Source organism: Balaenoptera physalus, assembly GCF_965194825.1.
Source record: "Balaenoptera physalus genome assembly, chromosome: 2".
Classification (NCBI taxonomy): Eukaryota; Metazoa; Chordata; class Mammalia; order Artiodactyla; family Balaenopteridae; genus Balaenoptera; species Balaenoptera physalus.
Window position 1 is genome coordinate 11,318,972 of NC_138883.1, and position 23,517 is coordinate 11,342,488.

At 37.8% G+C, this 23,517-nt stretch overlaps 1 protein-coding gene across 8 annotated transcripts in view; it reads right to left on the reverse strand.

Moving 5' to 3' along the window:
• Positions 1 to 23,517, reverse strand: part of UNC79 (unc-79 homolog, NALCN channel complex subunit) — a 261,771-nt gene that overhangs the window by 221,938 nt on the left and 16,316 nt on the right. For all 8 annotated transcript variants that reach the window (XM_082451152.1, XM_082451149.1, XM_082451150.1 and 5 more), the window contains exon 2: positions 3,941 to 4,061. In XM_082451152.1, the coding sequence (XP_082307278.1) occupies positions 3,941 to 4,061 (121 nt within the window). The remainder of the gene's footprint in view (positions 1 to 3,940; positions 4,062 to 23,517) is intronic.

The following is a 23,517-nucleotide window of genomic DNA, read 5'->3' on the forward strand; positions in this document are numbered from 1 at the left end:
ATAAACTTTCTATAAGATTATGAACTTTGACATTTGAATTAGATTTATGCACTTCATAAAATTTACTTGATTATGCTATGCTCTAAAGCTACTCTGTGGACAATAAATCAGTCATTTGAAGGTCTGTATTTTGTTCCTAAGCCATTAGAAATTAGAATTCAATTAAGATTATCGAACTGAAACTAGAATCTCTTTTAAAAACATATTAAACATTTTCTAAAGAGTTAGCAGCAAGTAGCTTTCCCCAAACTCAATGATTTTCTTAAAAAGATAGTATGTGCTAGCAGTTCGAATGGCACCAGAAGAGTGATCTGGGGCAAGGAATTCCAAAAGAATGTTTGAAATAGGAAGACTAGAAGAAAGCCTTTAAATGTTCTCCCAGATAAAAGGCAAGATCCCTACAGAAGACCTTAGATGTTTAAAATATGGTCCCAGAATGCTTCTAATATAAAATGAACAGATTCCTCTGCAGCCATGAGGGGAGATTAAACTAGTTGATCTTCATAGTCACTTCTAATGCTAAAAGCAAACAAAAAACTAAACTCTGAAGTTGTGTATAAACTGTGTGCCCATTGCCACACTTAGACCCCTACTAAGTTAAAATGAGGACACCTCAGCACTCACACAAAATCTTACCCAGGACCCTCGGTCACTGCTAGATTAAGTAAATGCTCTAGAAGAGTTCCTGTGATGGATGAAATTTGGACTCAAGTCAATTCAATTCAACAAATACTTACTGATCCCCTTCTAAGGACAGAACATTGCTCTAGACTCAAGGGCCAGCAAGCTGAGTAACACAGAGGACTTGCCTGCTGCTCACCTAGAGTTTGGGGAACCTCCATGAATCTGAGTCCAATAATAAACTAAGTGGACCTATGTGGACTGTTCAACTGCTGAGATAGTCAATTATGGTCTCTATATTTCTCCACAAGTAATCTCTCCTCTCCTATGGATTAAATTAATTGAAGTTAAACACCTAGCCTAATCTCTGCCTTTGAAAATGTGTACAAACCTCTACTGAAATCAGAGAGAGTTGCGTGCATGCATGAATACCAAAGGACTATTACTCTAAAAATGCAATTGTGACTTAAATGATGCTGCTGGAACTTCAAGTCACATATTTTAACCAAAATAATTTTAACTTCATTGAGAATACCCAAAGAGAAAGACAGAGGGTTACTCTGTGAGAATATATCTTTAATGCTTTCTTGTTTCTTTCCAAGAACCTGAATTCTGAAAGCAAGAAGTGCTTCTGAATGTATATGATAAATTATATAAAATGCAAAGGAAACCATCTTGTTTGTAAGTAGAAAGCATTACTGTCAAAGAATCTTGGACACCAAATACTTAGACCATCTTATTTGTCTTGAACTTTCTAACAGCATAAGTAAAATGAAGAATTATAAATATGATTATTACGGATGTATAAACCAACAATGAGAATGATGAAAATGACCATAACTTGGTCTAATACATAGGACAATAGTTGTAAGTTCTGTATTACTGGAATTATTGGAAAGTAAACAAAAGAGATGAAAAATTTTTTGAAACTGAGGTAGGCAAAGAGAAGAAAGAAAATGCATTGGGTTCAGCCCAAGAGTTGAACCTGTGAGTATTAAAGTCCAGCCAGGGACTTGTTACTCAGTGTCTTCTTTCTTCCTCCCACTTGATGTGTGTGTGTCCTATAGGCTGTCAACTCTGCTCTGACCTACTAGCCACAACGAATTGCTGAGTGGGAGATAGCACTAAAACATCTGGGAATTGAAACGCTGTCCATATCACCTCAGGTATAGCTCAATTTAACTTTCAAAAGGATGGGGACTTCCCTGGCGGTCCAGTGGTTAAGACTCCACGCTCCCACTGCAGGGGGCATGGGTTCAATCCCTAGTCAGGGAACTAAGATCCCACAGGCCAGGCAGCGCGGCCAAAAAAAAAAAGATGGTAAATCTTTGTGCCAAGCACTTCCTTTCCTCCCTAGATCTCAAAGAGAGCCAAAATTATACTCTATGGACTCATAATGGATGCCAGCATTCCCAAAGGCCAAACCAAGTTTTTACTAAAAGAAGTGCCCCTGGAATATGATAACCAGCAATAGTAAGGAGAAGCAGCATAGCCTAACTGTTCAGAGCGTGTGCCGTGGATTAGGACTCCCAGGGTCGAATTCTGGTTCCAGCGCTCACCAGATATGTAACTTTGAGCAATTTAACCACTCTGTGCTTTAATTTCATTATATATAAAAAGGGTATAATAGTATATTTATTTAATAGAATTAATATGAGGGGTTAAATGAGATGACACATGTAAAGTGCTTAGAAAAGTGCTTGACATATCATTACTATTACATATTATAATATAATTTTGCTATGATAATAATAGCTATTGGTTAGTACTACCATTCGTTGTGGCTGTTGATATTGTCTGCCTTTGAAAATGGACTCAATTGCATAGAGTCTTTCCCAACAGCACTTGAATAAACTATTTTAACACTAGTTTTACCATTAAAATGCTGTCACCCATGATCATATTCTAATGATTCACTGCTCAAGAAAATGGAATCCTCATGTCTTGCAAACATGACTTCAATATCCCAAATTTCTTAATTTTTTGGCACCATGACTAAGACCTAAGCAGCAAGTTTCAAAGTGCCAACTAGAATGTCACAGTTTCTTTGCAAATGGAATTCGGATTTGCTTCCTACTGAAAAGTGTCTCTCACTTAGAGAGCTTTCAGAATTTGTGATAAAGGAACGTGTTTCCCGTTGAGAAGCCTGACCTCAAAGACAAAAGGAGAATTCAAGAGGACAGAATCGGATGCCTTGGTGCCTTATCTGATTATTACTGTGAAAACTGAGCTAATTATTCCACTGCCATTGGAAAAGAGCAATGTCCTATAACAAGGTCCTAAACTTACTATGTAAGTATGAAATCTACGAATCTGATAAACAGAATCCTTTTAACATAGAACAAGGACACTAGGGGTTCTAAAGAAGAAGAGACATTCCAAAGAATAAGAACACAGAGATAGTGGCACTGAAGACTAGGAGCTGACTTGCTCTAGTGAGGCTTCTTTCTACAAGGCATTCAGTCCGCCCAGGGCAAAGCCTTAGACTGCTGGGAACTCCAGTGCCACTATAGTCGTTCTGAGCTGGTGTTCTTTCCCTAATGCCTATCTTACAAAACTTTTGCTGTTATATAGCTGAAAGAAATGTGTTTCTAAAATCAGATCTGGAGTGAGGAGATCATGATAATGGAAGAGACCAAGCCTTAGAATTTAATGGAAAGTGAAGTGTGCTCTCACTTCTTCGATGTTATTTCCCCTACAACTGAGTCTTTACCGGAAAGGCTCACCTTTGTCTGCCTGCTTTTCCTAATGAGAACTGTGAAGCAGATGGGTCCCCCCCGTCTCTACCTTACAGTCAAAGCAGACAGTATAAAAAGGGCTGCCGTGGTTTTGTTTGTTGTCCTCCATATCGACTGTAAAGCATATTGAACACTTGAAGTGTTACATGGATTAAAAATAATTGTTATTATCATAAATTATGCTTCGAGAAACAGGAAATACTACTGATGAACTTAAAAATGCTTCGTCATTCTGATTTTCTTTAAGACCATATGTGTTTCCTGTTCTTAATTTTAAGCAAATGTAGGTTCTCCTTTTAATTCCACTCTACATTAGTGCCAAACATATAACTTCTATCACTATATAAATCTCTTGAAAAGGCGTTCAACTGAGGAAAGCAGGCAGTAGCCATTTTTATCAGTTAGGCCTCTGATCTCATCTGCTATATACACCCAGAAAGCTTGAGTCCAGACTCTTCTGGCAGAGCACTAGAAAACGTAAGGCCCTTCAAGACTTTCAGTTCGATAAAAATTTAGGTCCCAATCAATTTAGTAGAACTACCTAATAATTCTTTCAAAGGACAGGATATTTTAAAGCTTACCTTAACAAGGTCTGAGAAAAGTATTTCAGGGTGTTTGCAATATCTGTTCCTGAAGGTACAGGATAAATGTTGTGGAGAACCCGGTTATGATATTCCTGTAAGTACCGGATCTTGGAAGCAACTAGATAAAAGCAAAAAAAAAAAAAAAAAAGAAAAAAAGAAGAATCATCTTGTAATATGTATTAGGCATACAGTTATTTTTTTTAATGATCAGATACAGGAAGTTAATCAGTATTTTAAGGAAAATATGTAAATTTTTACTGGAATTCCATGATGGAAACAATTATAAAAGACCTTTAATTTACTTATAATTGTATTCCACACACAAAATTACTTTTAGTTATCTGGCTTAATATCCTAGTCACAAATTAGCCATTACTTTTTATCACTAAGAAAGGCAGTACTCCAAATCATCCTATAATCACCCCCAAGTTAGCTTATTATTAGCAAAATAATAATAGATATATATCTCTGCCACCAGAAAATTATATTTAATAGTGCTTCACTAAAACTGGAGAAAACTCCAAAGGTCTTTCAACAACACTAAAACTCCTAAAATATAGGGAATCCGTTGCATAATAGCAACAATCAAAACCAGATTTTTAACACAATAAGTGATCATGAAGTGTGTTTAGTGAATGTTTGAACTGTGAGAATTGTTAACGTAGATTAATTTGGTGAGTATTAAGTAAGAATGCAATGACTGTGTGGTAACAAATCACAAAAAGTGAATGTCACATTTTTCTTCCAAGTAACTTCATAAATTAGGAGACTTCCTAATAGCTTTCTGAGCTTGGCTGCCCAGATCTTCTCAAGATTCAGGAGGGACTAAATAGGCTTATTTACCCTCCTAGACCTACCTGGAGTCACCAGCATTGTCCACATTCCTGACCTGACCTTTGACCTGGCAGCAGTGAATGGCCCAGTTCTAGTCATTCCTCTTTGCAAATCCCAAGGGGCCATGATGATCAACGTCTCTCAGGTCTCCTCTTCCACAGAGCTCTCAACACTGTCCATTTGTCCTTTCAATCTTTAAGGCTACCAAAGGAGCCTTTTAGGTGGTATGGCTCACTGTCAGCAGTTAACAGAAGACATATCAAGTCCTGGAGAAGCACGGCCTTGCTGTCCCCAACAGCCCATGGAAACAAGCTCCTGGATGCATTCTAACTGAAATGCTGGCTTAAGCAACTTGAAGAGAGTCAAAATGCTTTTGATAGGCATGGGACGTAGAATCACAGAATGATGAGATAGCAGAACTAGAAGGACCTTAGAGACCTTTGCCCATAACCATTTCATTTTAAAGGTGGGGAAAATGAGGCACATAGGGAGTCAACAGCCAAGCTAGACTAGAACTTATGAACCCTGACTCCCATCCAGTGCTCTTTCCACTATGATATACTCTAGAACACCATCTGAAATGAAGTCAGTATGCAGATAGTGGGTGTTCACTGCATGACATCAAAGCAGTTTTCAGTTGTTATTAGGTTAATTATAGATTCTAAATCTCACGTATACCATTTATCAGATTTGCCTTTTTTCCCTCCTACTATCTGCACTGTTTCCATAATATGGTTAGCATTTTCCCACACAAATAAGTCTACATTGCAGATAATAACACCTTGAGTTTATATAGCACATCACCTCTGAAGAAAGCAACAAGTTTAAATCCATTGTCTCAATTAATCCCAAAAAGTGTTTGGTTGTAAATAATTTTTTTCCTGAGATAAGGTAAAAGTAGATGATAGTTGAAAATGTTTCAGTTACATAATCTACAAAAATCCATTTTCTTCTCCATGTTTTTGATCTGCTATTCATCATCTTTTTTAAAATTACTTTACAGGGAACCCCTACATTAATACATAGTTCTGAGATCCAAGAATTTGAGATACGTGCTAGGCCAGCATACGCTTTCTGCATACCCACCATCACAATAATGCTTTGTTACTATGACTTTTCTCAAGCTTTAACATTCAGCAGGTTTCTGTCAAGTATTTCAGGAATACCATTAATCATTCTACCACCTTAAAAAGGTGTTGATAGTGCAGGTTTTGGACAATAAGCTCAAATGAGGAGAAAAGTCATAGATTCCCCCAACTCAATGCTTGCTCGTGATTCAAGAACTACAAAACTGTCACTACACAAAGACAGTGAGCATTCGAAAACGTGAAATGAACGAATGTGCTTTTTACAGTTCCTTTCATTAAAATGCAGCAAAGACTCCTTTCAATGGGTATCCAAATATGCAAGGGAAAGCACAGAGTCACTCCCTTCTTTGAGATCTTTTAACATTTTACAAATGTTACAATGTATTGCCTTTGTTTACTTACCTGTTTATTTTTCTTTACCAGGTTGTAAATTTCTTGAAGGCAAAAACTATACCTTATTCATGTCTCTATCCCAAGCCTAACACACTGCCTGGCACTTAATAGCAGGCACTCAATACATTTGCAGGATAAATGAACACATGAATTATTAATTTAATAACAGCACTATCACTTCGGGGTTTTTTGCATATATACCTGTCTCCCACACTAGATTGTGGACTCTTTTTATCCCTAGTGCCAGACATCTAGTAGGTGTTCAATAAATAATTGATGAGTGAAGATGGGGAAAAAAGGAAGAAAGAAAGGGGGAGAGAAAGAAGAACAAAAATAGTGGTGAGTAATCATTAAAAACAATTTTTTTTAATAGAACCGGTTGGAAAAATGTTCAAGTTAATTTGTTCATTGGTGAATGCAACAAAATCCTAGCAGTCACTGATTTATTTAACTTTCCTGTTTTCAACTATTTAAGAACAGCCAGAAAGGTCCCTGACATACAGTAATTTGTAATTGTGCTGAGGATGTGAATGAAATTCATTTACATTTCAACTTTGCACACAAGAGATGGTTGTTTGGCTGAGCACACAGTAGCCTCATGGCAGCAGAGAGTTCATATGTAATACTTTACTCCACCCATACGCCTAAATATTGCTGCAGAAACTCAGATAATTGGGTTGACTGGAGTAAACAAATCATCTCCAATCTCACCTGACCCTGAGGTTACATTTCTCTAGTAAGCTCCTTCTTCTACCCTCTTCAATCACTGTTTCATCTTTCTCCACGCTTTTCAAGACTACCCCTACAGCCAGTTTTTTCGTTATACTTTAAGAAAACAGAAGCCATCTGCTATGGACTGAATTTTGTCCCCAAAAATTCATATGTTGAAGTCCTAATCTCAAAATGTGACTGTATTTGGAGATCAGGCCTTTAAAGAGGTGATTAAGTTAAAATGAGGCCCTTAGAATGGGCCCTCATCCAGGCTGACTGGTGTCTTTATAACAAGAGGAGATGAGAGCCCAGGAGAGACACCAGAGATGTATGTGCACAGAGAAAGGGCCATATGAGGACACAGTAAAAAGTCAGCCATCTGCAAGCCAAGGAGACAGTCCTCAGGAGAAACCAAATCTGCCGACACCTTGGTCTTGGACTTCTGGCCTCCAGGACAGCAAGAAAATTAATTTCTGTTGTATATGCCATCCTGTCTGTGATACTTTGTTATGGCAGCCCTGGCAAACTGACTAAAATACCACATTAGAGGAAGTCCTCTAAGAGTATAAGTAAAAGCTAAGAGTCTGAGCTCTGAAATTAAACAGCTCTGGACTAAGAATTTGGTTCTCTCTCTACTCAACCTCAGTTTCCTCATCTGTAAAACGGGGATAATCATACCAACTTCATGGGGCTATTGTGAATAATAAATCACTTACTGTGCTAATTACTTAGCATATACCTAGTACATATTCAACATACAGTAAATATCAAACATCAGTCCCACCACGAGTGCCCTCCATCCATCAGTTGTCTCTCCTACATCATTAATTTCTCCCTCCCTACGAAATTATTTCCATAACCATTCAAATAAACTCTAGAATCTCCCTTGTCAAAGGGAAACAAAAAACTTTCCCTCAACTTGACAATCCTTTCCAGCTATTGGCCTCTCTTCAGAGCCAAGATAATAAAGAGTTGTGTACACTCTCTCATCTCTCCATCATTTCTATTCTTACTTCTACTCACTCTCCAGTCTGGCTTCTACCTGCACCACTGCTCAGAATTTGTTTTTTCCACCATCGTCTAGAGTCTCCATGTTGCCAAATCCAATGGGCACTTCCCAGCCATCATTTTACTAGACCTTTCAGCACATTCCATCCGGCCAATCCCTCCTTCCTTGAAACTCTCTCGTTGGTTTCCCTGACAACCACATTCTTTTAGTCTTCCTCCTACCTCCCTAGTGTATGCCTCTCAACACACTTTGCCACCTCCCTTATTACTTAAAGTTTAAATGTTGGAATTCCTCAGCACTCAGATTCTCTGCTCCTCTCTCAATAGTCTCTCCACAGTTCCATCCATCCAAAGGGCTTGAAGCACCATCTGTACCAACTACTCTTGAATGTATATCTCGGGACTTCCCTGGTCGTCCAGCAGTTAAGAATCCTCCTTCCAATACAGGGGACGCGAGTTCGATCCCTGGTCGGGGAAATAAGATCCCACATGCCACGGGGCAACTAAGTCCGCGTGCCACAACTAAGACCTGATGCAGCCAAATTAATTAATTAATTAAAAAGAAAACTACACTGAAAAGAAAATTGTATATCTCCATCCCAGATGGGGATGGATCGCTCTTCTGAGTAACAGACCTTATCTATTCAATTTCTCTTACAGATATTACACAGCAAACATGTCCAACACTAAACTCTTATCTCTTCCCTCACCACCATCCATGTAATCCACCAAGTCACCCCAGCAAAGTGTCCTCGACAGCTCCTATTCCCTCTCCCCCACTCCTTAATCCAATCTATCACTAAGTCCTGTCAATGCTACCACCAAAATACACCTCCACCTGTCTTCTGTTCTTTATCTTCACTGTAATCACTGGGCACCATCATCTCCCGATCAATTCTAAAAGCCTCCTTACTCACCTTTCTGCTTATATCTCGCCTCTCTCCAGTTCTTTCTCCTCAGAGCAAACAAAGAGATATTTTTAAAATATAAACTGTTTCACGCAACTCCCTCAGTGGCTATCCATTGCCCTCAGAATAAAATCCAAAATCCTTAACCAGGTCCCTGCCTATCTTCCAACCCGTCGTACCACAAAGGCCAGACACATTGGCTCTTGCCCCAGTTTTTCTGAACACACAAAGCTATTTTTTGCCTGAAAATCTTTATATGTGCTTGTCCCTCTTCCTACTATGCTTTTCCTTCCATATTTTGTCTGTCTAACCCCTTCTCATGCATCAAGGCTGACTTTAAATGTCACTTCCCCATGGAAGTCTTATGTCTAAATTGATTCCCTCTCCTCCACCCTTATTTTCCTCTCTCACAACACCCTATTCTTTTTTTCACAGTAGTTAGCACAATTCTTAGTTATATACTTATCTGGGTGATTGTTGACTATCTCTCCCAAGCGGACAGTAGGCTCCAAGAACTATGTCCCCTGTTCACCACTGTATATGCCCAGTGACTAGTGAATAGTGGGTGCTGAATTTACTGGATCCTAGTAAGAATGAAAGGAAGAGCAGGAAGGAGGTAGAAAGTGGCTTTTTGCAGTGGTTAAATGGGTTACACTTTGTTTCTTTATGAAAATAGCCAAGGAAGCCAAAGGTTAAAGCTGTGATGAAAATGAAGAAAACATGAAAGGGGGTCTAAGAAAGTGATGATTTTTATCCAGGCAAACACAAGTCTAATCTCTGCTCTCTGCTTCTTCATTGTTCATCCTATCCCTACCATTTTGGAAACTGCTACATTTTGAGAGAAAGAGCCACAGAAACAAAATTCAGTCATTCATTTTAGGCATAGATATAAAACTACAAAAATACTTTAACAAAAATAAACTAATAACTTGCTTTTCTTTAAATCTTAAGCATTTTCCTATGTCTCTAAATATTTTAATTAGCAATCCATTCCTATTTTTAAAATTTTAATTATCTATGCTTATTACCATAAAAGTAAAAAATTCGGGTAAGAAGATAAAAATTACCTGAAGGCCCACTATTCAGAGACAGCCACAGACAACATTTTTGGTATATTATCCTTCCTGAAAATTTTCTCTTCATAAATATACATCTACAAAAATGGAGTTATACTGTATACAGATTTAGAATCTGCTTTCCTCACTTTCTATATCCGAAATATATTTCTACATCATTTCAATAGCTTTATAATTGTCTTTTTTGTAAGTGAATCATAATTTATTTACCAATCATCTATTTGTGAACTTTTGGGTTATTTTTACTATTCTATTCAATGCTGCAAAGAATACCCTTTTAAATATGTGCACACATCTTTATTCCTTAGAATAAATTTTTAATTGTGTAATTGCTGAGTCAAACAGGAAATACTCATTTTAAAGCTTTCGGTAAGAACTGAGACATTACCCTTCAGAAAGACAGTATCTCTTTACATACCAATAGTATATGTATAACTAATAATGAATAATAATGTTTATTGAATGTCCACTATTTATCAGGCAGTCTATATACATTATTTCTTAATATACATTATTTTTAATCCTCACAATAACTTTTCAAAGTGGTTATTATCATCTCCACTTAAGCTAAATAAACCAAAGCTCAGAAAGAGTAAATGACTTGCCCAAAAGCACAAAGCTAGGAAGTAGTAGAACTGACAGTTTAACTGGTTACAAGCCAGGCTTCTCCACCAGATCACATTGTTCCTTAATGATTCTTACTAGTTTAATAATATTTAATTATTAAATATGATATAGCATGATATATTGACATTTCCCCTATTCTATTGTTTGACATTTAGGTTGTTTCCAATATTTCATTAAGTAACACTAGAGTGAACAGACGAAATATTAGACTAAATCTGTTTACTTTTTTAGGAAATACAAAATGAAACTTGCTTACTTCACCAGTCCCACACTTTTCTGCTTGAAAAACCAAATCCCTTTAGTCCTTGAAGACCCACCTTAAGAGTCACACCATTCAAGAAACCTTCTAACTGATGCTTATCACTGCCTCCCTTTCGGAAGACTTAAAGCACTCGTTATCTGCCTCAAAAATTTTGCCACTTAATTATATAAATTTTTCACTGATAATAAACTGTTCTGGATGGTTCTAAATGAGTTTCATGTTTGCAAATCTAGTCTCCCTAACAACACTTTAAGATCTTTGAGGACAGAACTCTCTTATATATCATTTGTAATGCCCTTAGATCTTGTCACAATGCTGGGCATATAACAGATGGTCATGTTAACACAGGGGTTGAAAGGAATTAAAAGTTTAAACGTCAGCTATCTTACATCTTATTAACGTCCTCCAGATAAATTCTTTAACATTCTAGTATCATTTACACAAATAAGTAATTTCCAGATAAAATTTGTTTGTACAACATGTAATTAACCCAGAACTCTTTTCCTGATTTATTTTCCCCTCATCTCTCATTCAATAGAACTCCAAATAATCATTTCACTTTATATATTCCAAAGATTTTTATAGGTTCTTCATTATTTTTTGCAGTATTTACTCTTTTTTTTTTTTTCTTCAAATAGGCCACTTATTGTACTTTTCCTGACTTGGACCCAAAACATGCTGGGTAAATGTTGTGGAGCCATCACAATGTCTTGCAGAGAGCTCTGGGATGCAGTGAGTTCCAACCTACAGCTATGTGTGAGCCTCAGGGGTTCCTGTTTGCTTGTTTGTTTGTTTGTTTGCTTGTTTTGTTCTGTTCCTTTTTTGCCAAGTGAGAAATTAAAATAATACTTCCTCCACATTCTTTGCAAAAGTTGATTATTAACGTTGTAGATTTGAAAGCATATATCTTAAATCCATCTTATTTTTTTATTGGTTTCCTCTCCCACTCCATAAAGTCTAAGACTTTATGGATTTGCTGTCATTGCCTCCTTTTAAACTATTCATCTTCTTTTCAGTTTAACCTTTCATTGAGAAATGACAGACATAAACACAGAGTATTTGGACATACTTCACAAATTTGGATTGCTATAAATATTCACTTCAGTGGTTAAAGTAAGAATTATGCCTGGTTCCTTTTCCACTTCTTTTTTTTTAAATTTATTTTTGGCTGCTTTGGGTCTTCATTGCTGTGCGCGGGCTTTCTCTAGTTGCGGCAAGCGGGGGCTACTCTTCGTTGCGCTGCACGGGCTTCTCATTGCAGTGGCTTCTCTTGTTGCGGAGCATGGGCTCTAGGCATGCGGGCTTCAGTAGTTGTGGCTCACGGGTTCTAGAGTGCAGGCTCAGTAGTTGTGGCGCATGGGCTTAGTTGCTCCATGGCAAGTGGGATCTTCCCGGACAAGGGCTCAAACCCGTAACCCCTGCATTGGCAGGCAGATTCTTAACCACTGCGCCGCCAGGGAAGTCCCTCACTTCTTCTCTTGATTAGAACATCAGACGCCTTAATCACCCTACATATCTGTCCTAACTTACTATTTTTGTCTCTCAAAGTGTTTGTCGTGTCCAGTAGATTCTACTCCTTGGCCCAATTGGCTCTACCTAGAAATAGTCTCTAAAATCTATTCTCTTCTCCATCTACATTTACATCACCTTAGTTCAAGCCTGCACATCTCTTTCCTAGATTATTGCTGTCACATCCAGACTGATTCCCTTCTGATCCTTTTTTTACATGACATCCAGAGAAATCTTTCCAATATGCAAGTCTTCCTCCTTTCCTGCTGGTTGAAATCCAGATAATTAACTTAGCATATAGAGTCCAGAATGAATGGATCCCTGCTCATCTGTCAAGCTTCATCTTCTGTCTTTTCACTATGTACCACACTTCAGCCATAATGACGCAAAAACCCCGACATGACGCTCTCACCCTTCCATGGTTTTGCACACACTATTCTCTCTACAGGAATGCAACCCATACTTCTCTGTCTGGCCACCTCCTAAGAATTCTTCATACCTCAGCTATAACCACTTCCGCTGTAGACAACTAACCCTCCCTACCACGAGCTGCATTAAATGGTCTCATTGGCACTCTCACAGCACACAGGGCTTCCCTCTATCATAGCCCTTATCGCCATATGCTATCGATATAATTACTAACTAACTGCCTCCTCCACTGCTCTGAGCCTCAATTTCTTAACCTATAAAACAGGGATAATGATATCTCTCTCGCAGGGTTGCTAAAGGATTTAAAATATTACATATATAAACTGTTTAGCACAATGACTGGCACATAGTGGATAATAAATTGCTACTAAAATTAGCAGTTACATGTGAGATCCTTCTGCTTCCCCCTTCCCAGTCCAATACTCTGTCCCTCGAAATGGAATGACTGTAGAGTAAGGAAAACACAGCAGTGATCTTTCATCAACAAAATCAAGCATAACCCCCTACACACACACACACAATATAAATACTGCGTTTGGTACTAAAACCCAGTTCTATATTCAGAAACTCATCTTTTTTAAAGAATAAATACAGCTAATAATAAAGATATTCAGAAATGGAGATGTGGGGAGAACAATGCAACAACGCATGGCTTGGGAGTTCTAATGAAGAACCAGAGTTCTTTGCAAATCCTTGATCAAAGAATGATCCTCCTTCTTTGAGGAAGGTCACCCTCTTGAACTGAAATCTCCTAAAAGTAACAAATGAAGGGATATGGGAAAGGATACACGTATTTAAAGAGCCAAACAGTGAAATCTCCCCTCAAAAGCAAAAGGATGTCACTTGTCACAAATCTCATTGTTAATTCTTCCAAATATTCTTATACTTACATATATAATCTTCAGTGAGTTTTAGTTCCAGGAGGCAAACTTTATCTGGCACTTTCAGCAGACAGGAGAGGTCAGCGAATACTCCCATTCTTGGGCAAGTGATTCCAACACCACCATCATCATCGTCATTATCATCATCATCATCAATCACACTTGTATAGCCATTTACATTTTTCCAAGCATTTCCACATACATTATTTGTTACATTTTTTGAACAGTTAACTTGTGAAAAACAATACATCAGGAGTTCTAAGGAATTTCTGACATTAAGCAAAAGTTAAGCAGCAAAGGTGAAGGGAAAGATACTAGTGTTCTTATTCATTCATCAGATATTGTTGATTGAACACTCACTGTGTGCTAGGCACCTTGAGGCATGGGTAAATCAACAATAAGAAAAAGACATAATCCTCATCCTCTGCGTCACAATCACAATAATAATTCTAAATTCTGAGTGTTTACTTTGTGCCAGTGAACATAAAAATAATAGTTCTTTTGTTATTATTATTGCCATATTACCAATGAGAAAACCAAGGCTTAGAGAGGTTAAGTAACTTGACAAAGGTCACACGGGAGGTAAATGATAGAGCACTTACATGTCACCTATAAAGAGAAATAATTGAACAAATTGTGGCCTCCCATACATTTTTTAGCATATTTTTAAAAACACATAGATACATAAAATCATCCAATGCTTTCACACATGAATTAGTGAGACCTGACCACTTGCCAACTAGAAAAGGTCTTAACATGGAAAAACCTCATTTGTCAGAAATGGGGCACTGGAAATAAAGAAAGGGGGAAAAACAATTTATTCAAGTGAAAACTGAAGATTCCTGTTTCGTTCCTATTGCACTGTTGGTCCTGAGAGCTTGTGCTAGGAACTATGAAAGTCAGATTCATTTCATATTGTGATGGAGAAAGTGATAAAGGCAGTGAATCTTCTTCAAGTTGAGTGTTTGTTGGATATTAGTAATATTTGAAATGGAATATGAATCTCTATTTTATTTTAATACAATCAGGTTAGGTTATAGAAGTTTGTTTTTAGAAGTTTACTGGATAGCTTCCTCAGATCAAGATTTTGAAATCGAAGAATCTAAGAGGTCAAAATTTAAGTACCTCACATTCCATCTGAAGAGGTACTCACAAGCTTGTACTTTCTTTCTGATGTGATGAGACCTCTGAATACTGTACTTGAAACTGCAAGGATGGGGGGAACAAGAGTATTACCGATTTGTTCAAGGAAGTATAAATCTGGACATACGACTTTAGCAGAAGAAAACTAGAGAATATTTTAACTCTCATTGCTAAACTGTACTGAGCTGTCTATAAGCATAGATTTTTGAGGAACTGAGGAGATATTTGGTAGAAATTTCAGAGATATGCCAAGGTTGATGACTATGAATCATTCTCTAAGTTTCTACATCTAAGTGCAATACCCAAGACATATCTGAATTATCAACCATCTATCCAGTCAGTGTGGTTCCATCTCAAAAGAAAATGATTGTACCGAAAATAAATTATACTCCTTAAGAATATGCAGATATCGCACAACTGCCTAAATAAGAACCTGACTTACAGACAGCACTGTCCTGAAACTTAAGTAAGTGTCTGGTTACATGGACAAACTCGAGAATATTTGGGATCCTGTTTTCCTGATAAAGTACACTCTCTTCCATGACAGTGCTACAGTCCAAATTGAGATTCATGATCAACCTGGAGTTAAAATTCAGATGTGCTGTGACTCAGAACATACTACACAATACTCAAGAACAATTCAGTCCATCACACAACAACATTTTCTCTAACCTGATCAAAACTGAACACCAGTTAAATATAAAATGATAACTCTTTAGAGACTCTTTTTTTAAGACTCTTAAAAATATAATGTCTCCTTAGTATTTACCATGTGCAAGGCAATGCTCTAAGCACTTTACCTTTTTAATCCTTGTAAGCCTCACAACAATCCAATGAGGTAGGAGCTATTTTATTCCCCTGTCCTTCTTTTTCTACATATGAAAAAACTGAAGGCATTGCTATCAAGTTTAAAAATTCAGGCCTACATGTAATTTGTACTTTCAATCATTCAGCAAATATTTACTGAAGGTCAACTATGTGCCAAACACTAGGGATATAACAATGCATGAGACAGCTGCAGCCCTTGATCTCATGTTGCTTATGATAAAGTGTGAAAGATGAACGGAAAGGACAAAAAAAATTGCTTTAAAGGTCTATAAATATATGGGAACTAAAATAGAGAATAAAGCAAAGGATAAGGAATGCCTCCTTTACATAGGGTGGTTTGGGAAAGCCTCTCAGAAGAGATTATATTTAAGTTAAGACATAAAAAAATGAGAAGACAATAGCCATGAAAAGGTGGAAGAAAGTTTCTAGGTTAAGACCACAAAAGTGAACACAAGCATCTAAATCACGCACACTTGAAATGCTACCAAACGACAGTAAAAGATTTTTTTTAAGACAAGAAGAAAGGGGCAATAAGCAAGAAGACACACAGCAACATAATTCTGGAAGCTTGAAAACCAATAGACAAGTAGCCATTGACTTGGCAGATCAAACAAAGTCAAATCCCAGGCCAGCAGTGAGGAAAGCTGAGAAACAATGATGTGCATCTCAGAATTTTCAAAAGGCATGGAATTGGCAGCACTGGTTAGCTCTGGAACTGGGGTGGGGGGGGGGGGAGGCTGGGGGGTATGAATAGGAACTTTTAAAAAGAGGGATTGGTTGAAAGCTGTTTAAGAAGCAATTGGGGGACTTCCCTGGTGGCGCAGTAGTTAAGAATCCACCTGCCAATGCAAGGGACACAGGTTAGAGCCCTGGTCCGGGAAGATCCCACATGCCGCGGAGCAACTAAGCCCGTGTGCCACAACTACTGAGCCTGCGCCCTAGAGCCCGCGAGCCACAACTACTGAAGCCCACGCGCCTAGAGCCCGTGCTCCGCAACAAGAGAAGCCACCGAAACGAAGAGTAGCCCCCGTTCACCACAACCAGAGGAAGCCCACATGCAACAACGAAGACCCAGCGCAGCCAAAAATAAATAAATAAATATTTTTTAAAAGAAGCAATTGGATCCCTAAATTCTCTCCCTACCTCACATCCCTGAGGGAGCACCTCTCCACAACTCAGCAGAGCTGAAGTTTATTGTCTAAAGAGAGTGTACACCAGAGGGTCTCTGGAATGGAAGAAACCAAACACAATTGAAGACCAGGGTAACCTACTTAAACACAAGGAACTGGTGGTTATATGAAGTGTGAATACTGAACAGAGAGTAAGTCAAACTCTGCCCCCTCCCCACACACACACCTAGCAGCCAGACCCTTACTCTTCAAGCTGGAGATTAGAAGCCTCTTTTTTTCTCCTTCCTTCTGTGAATCTGACCAGTCAAAGAGGAAAGACCTAAAGACAGACAGTGACATCAGGGGTTCCCCCAATAAGTGGCCCACCGACATGCTCAGGTCAGCTCCTTAGTCCCAACTCGTAATCATGAGTGGATACCAAAGGATGTCCAGCCCTCTAAAAAAAAAGCCTCTAGCATGAAAGACAAACCGAAGGAACAAAATATCAACTTGGAGAAAAAGAATCTATGTAAGAGAAGGAAACCTTTTTAAAAAAACTGTCATTAATATCAGAAATATGAGACTCTACCCACAAATGATAAAAAACGCAATATACAGAGAACAAAACAAAACAGAAAACAGTTCTTAAAATTAAAAACATGATCCCAGAAATAAATAATCAATACTCAATAGAAGGGTTAGAAGATGCAGTTGAGGAAATTTCCCAAAGTACAGCAAAAAGAGAGACAAAATAAGAGGGAAATGATCAATCCTAGAAATCTAACATGAGAATAAAAGGAGTTTCAGGAGAAAAAGCAACAGCAAAACCAAAAGGGTTAAAAAATTAACATGGGAATTCCCTGGAGGTCCAGTGGTTAGGACTCCGTGCTTCCACTGCAGGAGGCCCGAGTTCAATCCCTTTTTGGGGAACTAGGATCCCACAAGCCACGCGGCACAGCAGAAAAAAAAAATTAACAAAATTATTTTTAAAAAATTTAGAAATGGCAGATTAAGAAGGTCCACCAAAATGAATAAAAATAGACATATTAACAAAGCGCATCTTTATGAAATGTCAGAAACTGGTGACAAAAAATTCCACGTGCTTCTAGAGGTTTTTTTTAAAGCAACATCACTTAGGAAAGATCAGGAATTTTGGACTTCTCAAAAGCAACACTGGAAGCAAGACAATGATGAAGCAATGCCTTTAAAACCCTGGGAGAAAATGGTCCTCAAAGTAGAATTCTATATTCAGGCAAACTATAAATCAAGAGCAAAGACATGTTTATACATTCCTGGTTTCAAAAAATTTATTTCCCATGCATCCTTTCTCCTGGGAAAGACCCAACTGCGCATCAGGCATAGACAGCAACCGGACAAGATCAGAGCACTGTGGTCCAAGACAGAGTGCTGAAAGCTGTCATCACAAAGAGCCCCATACCTATATACAGGGTTTTTAACACAAGGCAGAAGGCCTGGGTGAGTGTGCCCCAGACTCTTATTTGTTCTTGAGCCAGCAAAGCGCCTACTCTCTTCCACAGTCTCCTGGAACAGCTAAGAACCCTCATTTTACTCCCAAAGAAGTGTCCCTTGACCTACTTCTAAGGGCTAGGGGTAGGTCATGTTGAGCTTAAGCAGAAAATACAGAGTAACCCACTGCTCAACCATATTTTTGCCAGAGGTCCAGTACCTGGCTCACACTTCTGCATCCGGCAAAAGCCGCAGCTGTCATGAACCCTTGTTTTTCTGGACTCACTCCTGACCTTGCTCAGTGATGTCCCTGGAAGGGACTCTCATGAATACTGAATTTGGACTGTTTTCCAGAGACTCTATTTAGTTTCTCTTGATGTTATGAAAGAGGACATAAAATTATATATACAGATTCAAAATAATATTAAATGCATACTCATGTACCCACCACCCAGATTAAAATATGGAACATTTCCTGTATCTTATGTGTATCTATCTCTAATTTCATCCCTCTCACTCACCATAAAGGTAAATACTTTTCTAAATTTTCTGAATCACTTCTTTGCTTTTCTTTATAGTTTCATCCCCTGAGCATGTATATAGTGTATATAAACATTATATTATTTCATTTCAGAAGACTGAAGAGCAAGCCTAAGCCTAGTGGTATAAGGAAAGCTCAATATTGCCATTGATTAGGAGGTTCCCATATTTACAAGTTTTGGTCATCTCCTCTTAATGGCAACAGGAAAAAAGAAAGGACTAAAGGGACTGCTGTGACTTCGTCTTGATACAGACGTAGAGAGTGGGTGAGTAGTCACAAGCCTGGTTCTAAAGGCAACAGCCATTTATCCAAGAAACGGATCTTAAATACCAGAGAATAGGGTTTTTCAAAGAGTCACTTTAAATACCCTAAAAGAGGAGGATTCCAGGAAGAGGGCAACGGCAGCAGCATAGGTCGCGAATAAACCCAAGTCCCTCCAATAAAAACGGAAAGGTCAATGAGGGCGACAAACCCAAAGACTGGCTGACAAAACTATCTACAACAAAACGAGGTGACAAGGTAGTCCCATGAACCAATTACAAGTGGGTAGGGACAAACTTCTGTTAGCTACACTTCCATGCAATATCAGTATCCATGTTGGAAGACACATAGGAAAGACACATAAGGGCCTCTGATGGTCCTCCGGTCAAGAGAACTCCCAAATCATCCATAGGTACTCACTGGAAACTGTGGTGTCCCAATCTGAAAACAGAAGTCAAAGCAAGGAGGGAGTTCTTCAGATGATAAGATCTGATAATGATGGAACAGACTCTCAGCTCTAACAACTAACAAGCCAAGCCTAACCTCGAGATAAAGCTCTGTGTTCAGAAGAAACTGCTGGGAAGAGAATCCCAATCCCAAGGCAGAACAGTGTAAGGATATTAGATGCAAAGAAAGTCCAAATTAAAATGGGAAAGAAAACCAAAGAAAGCAGGTCTCAGAAAGTACACGAGTATATTGTTTTATCACTCTGCCCAAAAAATGAAAAATAAAAGAGGAGCCCTAAAGTTATCCTGAACCACCCCCTCTGTCTTTAAAATTGTAGAAAAACCTATTTCACTTTAAAAATGAGCAATGGAAAATCCCATGTGAATTTATCATAAGAGAAAGAGAATAAGAAGCAGAGGCACGTGCACTAAGCAGATGAAAACTGTAACCCAATACTTCAGAGCAAGCTAAAAGAAATTAAGAAAATGAAACTGTGTTGTTAACACACTGAAATTAGGTGACTAAAGAAGAGAGAGATTGTGACAATCAAGGTGAAAGAACTCTGGAGAGAATTAGAAATAAAAGAAAAAATATTTTTTAAATGAAGACTAAACCAGTAGAAACACAGGAGTAAATAAATGCAATGGATAATGCTTAAGAAAGATAAAGCATGGAAAGGAGGAACTCTTTAAAATTAAAAAGAAGGGCTTCCCTGGTGGCGCAGTGGTTAAGAATCTGCCTGCCAATGCGGGGGACACATGGTCTGGGAAGTTCCCACATGCCGCAGAGTAACTAAGCCAGTGTGCCACAACTACTGAGCCTGCGTTCTAGAGTCCGTGAGCCACAACTGCTGAAGCCTGCACGCCTAGAGCCCGTGCTCCGCAACAAGAGAAGCCACCGCAATGAGAAGCCCGCGCACCGCAACGAACAGTAGCCCCTGCTCACCGCAACTAGAGACAGCCCGCGCACAGCAACGAAGACCCAACACAGCCAAATAAATAAATTTATTAAAAAAAAGAAAAGAAATGAAGAGGCTCTAGGTTATGATAAAATAAACCTCTACCTACAATCCCTCTTCCTCTCACAGAAAACAACTAAGAAGCTTGTACATAATGAAAAAGCAACCCCCTGAAGGTACAGGAGAATGAACAGAAGCAGAGAGACTCTGATAGGGGAATTCCAGCTACCAAGGAGGAGGGAAGACAGGCAACTATACCAGCAGGCTCCTGTCTCCATGGGCCTGGAGCTAAGTGCAGCCCGTGCAGTGTGCACAGTGGTGAGAGCAGACATAGAAAAACCCACAAGCTTTCTGGCCTGGGGAAACAGAAAAGCAAAACTGGCAAACTGTGAATGTTGAAGAGAGTAGGGGAATCTACCTCCCTGACTGACCCCTGAACAACACGAGTACAAAACAAACTCTAAGCAGCCCAGCAAAAGGCAAAAGATTTGAGCAGAGTAAGGATTTACTGCATAAGCAACAGAGTTTTACAGTTCAAGTCCAGCCAAGAAAATGACCCATTAAAACAAAGGAAACACTATTTGCCAGTGGGAAATAACAGAATCCAAAGTCTTCACAACTTAACATTCATAATGTCCAGGACACAATCGAAAATTACCCAACATATGAAGAAGCAAGAAAATAAAACACATTCTCAGAAGAAAAGAAAATCAAACTAGTTTGATCACTAAATGAAACAGAGGTTGGAATAACAGACAAGGTTTATGTAACTACTATAATATCCTCAATGAAGTAAAACAAAACATGCTTTCAATGCATGAAACTCTCATCAGAGAAATGAGAAGTCCCAGCAGAAAAATAAAAATAATAAAAGAAGAACGAGATGGAAATTCTAGAACTGAACAACATAATTTCTGAAATAAAAACGTGACTCGATAGACTTAACAGCCAAATGGACATGACAGAAGGAAGAGTACATGAACTTGAAAATAGAGCAATAGAAAGCATCCAAGGTGAAGAACAGAGGAAAAAAAAGATTGAAAAAACCAAAGTGAACAGGGCCCAGAAACCTGTTAGATAACATCAAACAGTAAAATTAAGGATATGTAATTGGAATATCAGAAAAGGAGAATGGAAAGAATAGAGCAGAAAAAAATGTTTAAAGAAATAATGGCCAAAGATTTCCCAAATTTGATAAAAGACAGAAATTTTCAGACACAGAATGATAAGCAAACATCAAGCAGAATAAAATCTAGCAACCTATGCTAACAGAAGCCCATATGATATTCAAACTATTAAAGACAAAGATAAACAGTATATCTTGAAAGCAGCGAGAAAAACAATATATTTTATACATATTATGGGAATAATACAACTGATGGCTGAATTCCCCTCTGAAACCATGAAGGCCAGATGGAATAATATCTTTATAGTACTGAAAAAACCAAGAAAAGCTTTCAAAGCAGAACTCTATATTCAGCACAATTATTATTCAAAAATAAAAGCAAAATGGAGGGGATGAATTGGGAGATTGGGATTGACATATATACACTAATATGTATAAAATAGACAACTAATAAGAACCTGCTGTAAAAAAAAAAAAAGAAGCAAAATGAAGACATTTTCAGGCAAAAGAAATCTAAGAAATTTGGTCATAAGCAGAGTTGCAATTACAGTTTTTGGGCTGAAGAGAAAAGATACCAGATAGAAACTTGGATCCTCAGAAAAGAAAGAAGAGCATCAGGAATGGCAACTCTCTTGGTAAATACAAAAGACTATGTTTTCTTTTTCCTCTTAATTTCCTTATTAACTATACAACTTTAAAATTAAAGTTATAACATTGTCCTGTGTTGTATATAACATATGTAAATGTATTACATATAACTACAAATTAAAGAGGGATATGAGACTATAAGGTTGCAAGGTTTCTATATTTTAAATAAAGTAGTACATTATTAACTGCAAATCAACTGTGAAAATTAAAGGTGTACGTTATAATTGCTAGGAAGCCAATAGGAAACTATAAAACATTAAAAGAAAATGGATGGAAAACATACGCCACACAAACAGTAAACAAAAGTAGGCTGGAGTAGCATTATTAATATTAGATAAAACAGATTCCAAAACAAACTACATTAACAAGGATAAAAAAGACACTTCATAATGTTAAAATGGATGATTCAACAGGGAAACATAACAATCATAAATGAGTATGAACCCAGTATCCGAGCTTCAAAACACAAGAAGCAAAAAATGACAGTTTTAAAGGGAAAAATAGAGAGTTCTATAATCATAGTTAGAAACTACAATATGCTTTCATCAGCAACTGACAGAAAAACTAGACAAAAAACAGCAAGGACATAGACGACTTGAACACATCAACAAACAACTGCAGAATATACATTCTTTTCAAGTGCTTATGGAATGTTTACCGGTCAGTGTAGACCACGTTTTGGGCCATAAAACAAGTCTCAATTAATGTCAAAATACTGAGGCATATAGAATATGTTCTCTGACAAAAGTGGAATTAAGTTAGAAATTGAAAACAATAAATAAGATAATCGGGCAAAATCCCAAATATTTAGAAATTAAACAACACCCTTCTAAAGAAACTTTGGGTCAATGAAAAATATTACAAGATAAATTAGAGAATATTTTGAACTGAACTATAACAACAATAGAACCTATCAAAATTTGTGGAGTGCAGTTAAAGTAAGGCTTACATGGAAATTTAGGGATTTAAGTGCCTATATTCAAAAACAAGAAAGGTCTCAAATCAATAAACTTTCACTCTAAGAAGATGGAAAAAGAAGAGCAAATTAAACCCAAAGCAAACCAAAGGAAGGAAATAGTATAGATAGTAACAGAAATCAATAAAATAGAAAACAGAAAACAATCAAAATCAAATGCTGGTTCATTGAGAAGATCAATAAAACTGATAAGCCTCTAACTAGACAGATCAAGAAAAAAAGAGAGGAACATAAAATGTAATATCAGAAATAAAAGATAGGGGACTTCCCTGGTGGTCCAGTGGTTAAGAATCTGCCTTCCAATGCAGGGGATGCGGGTTCCATCACTGGTCAGGGAACTAAGA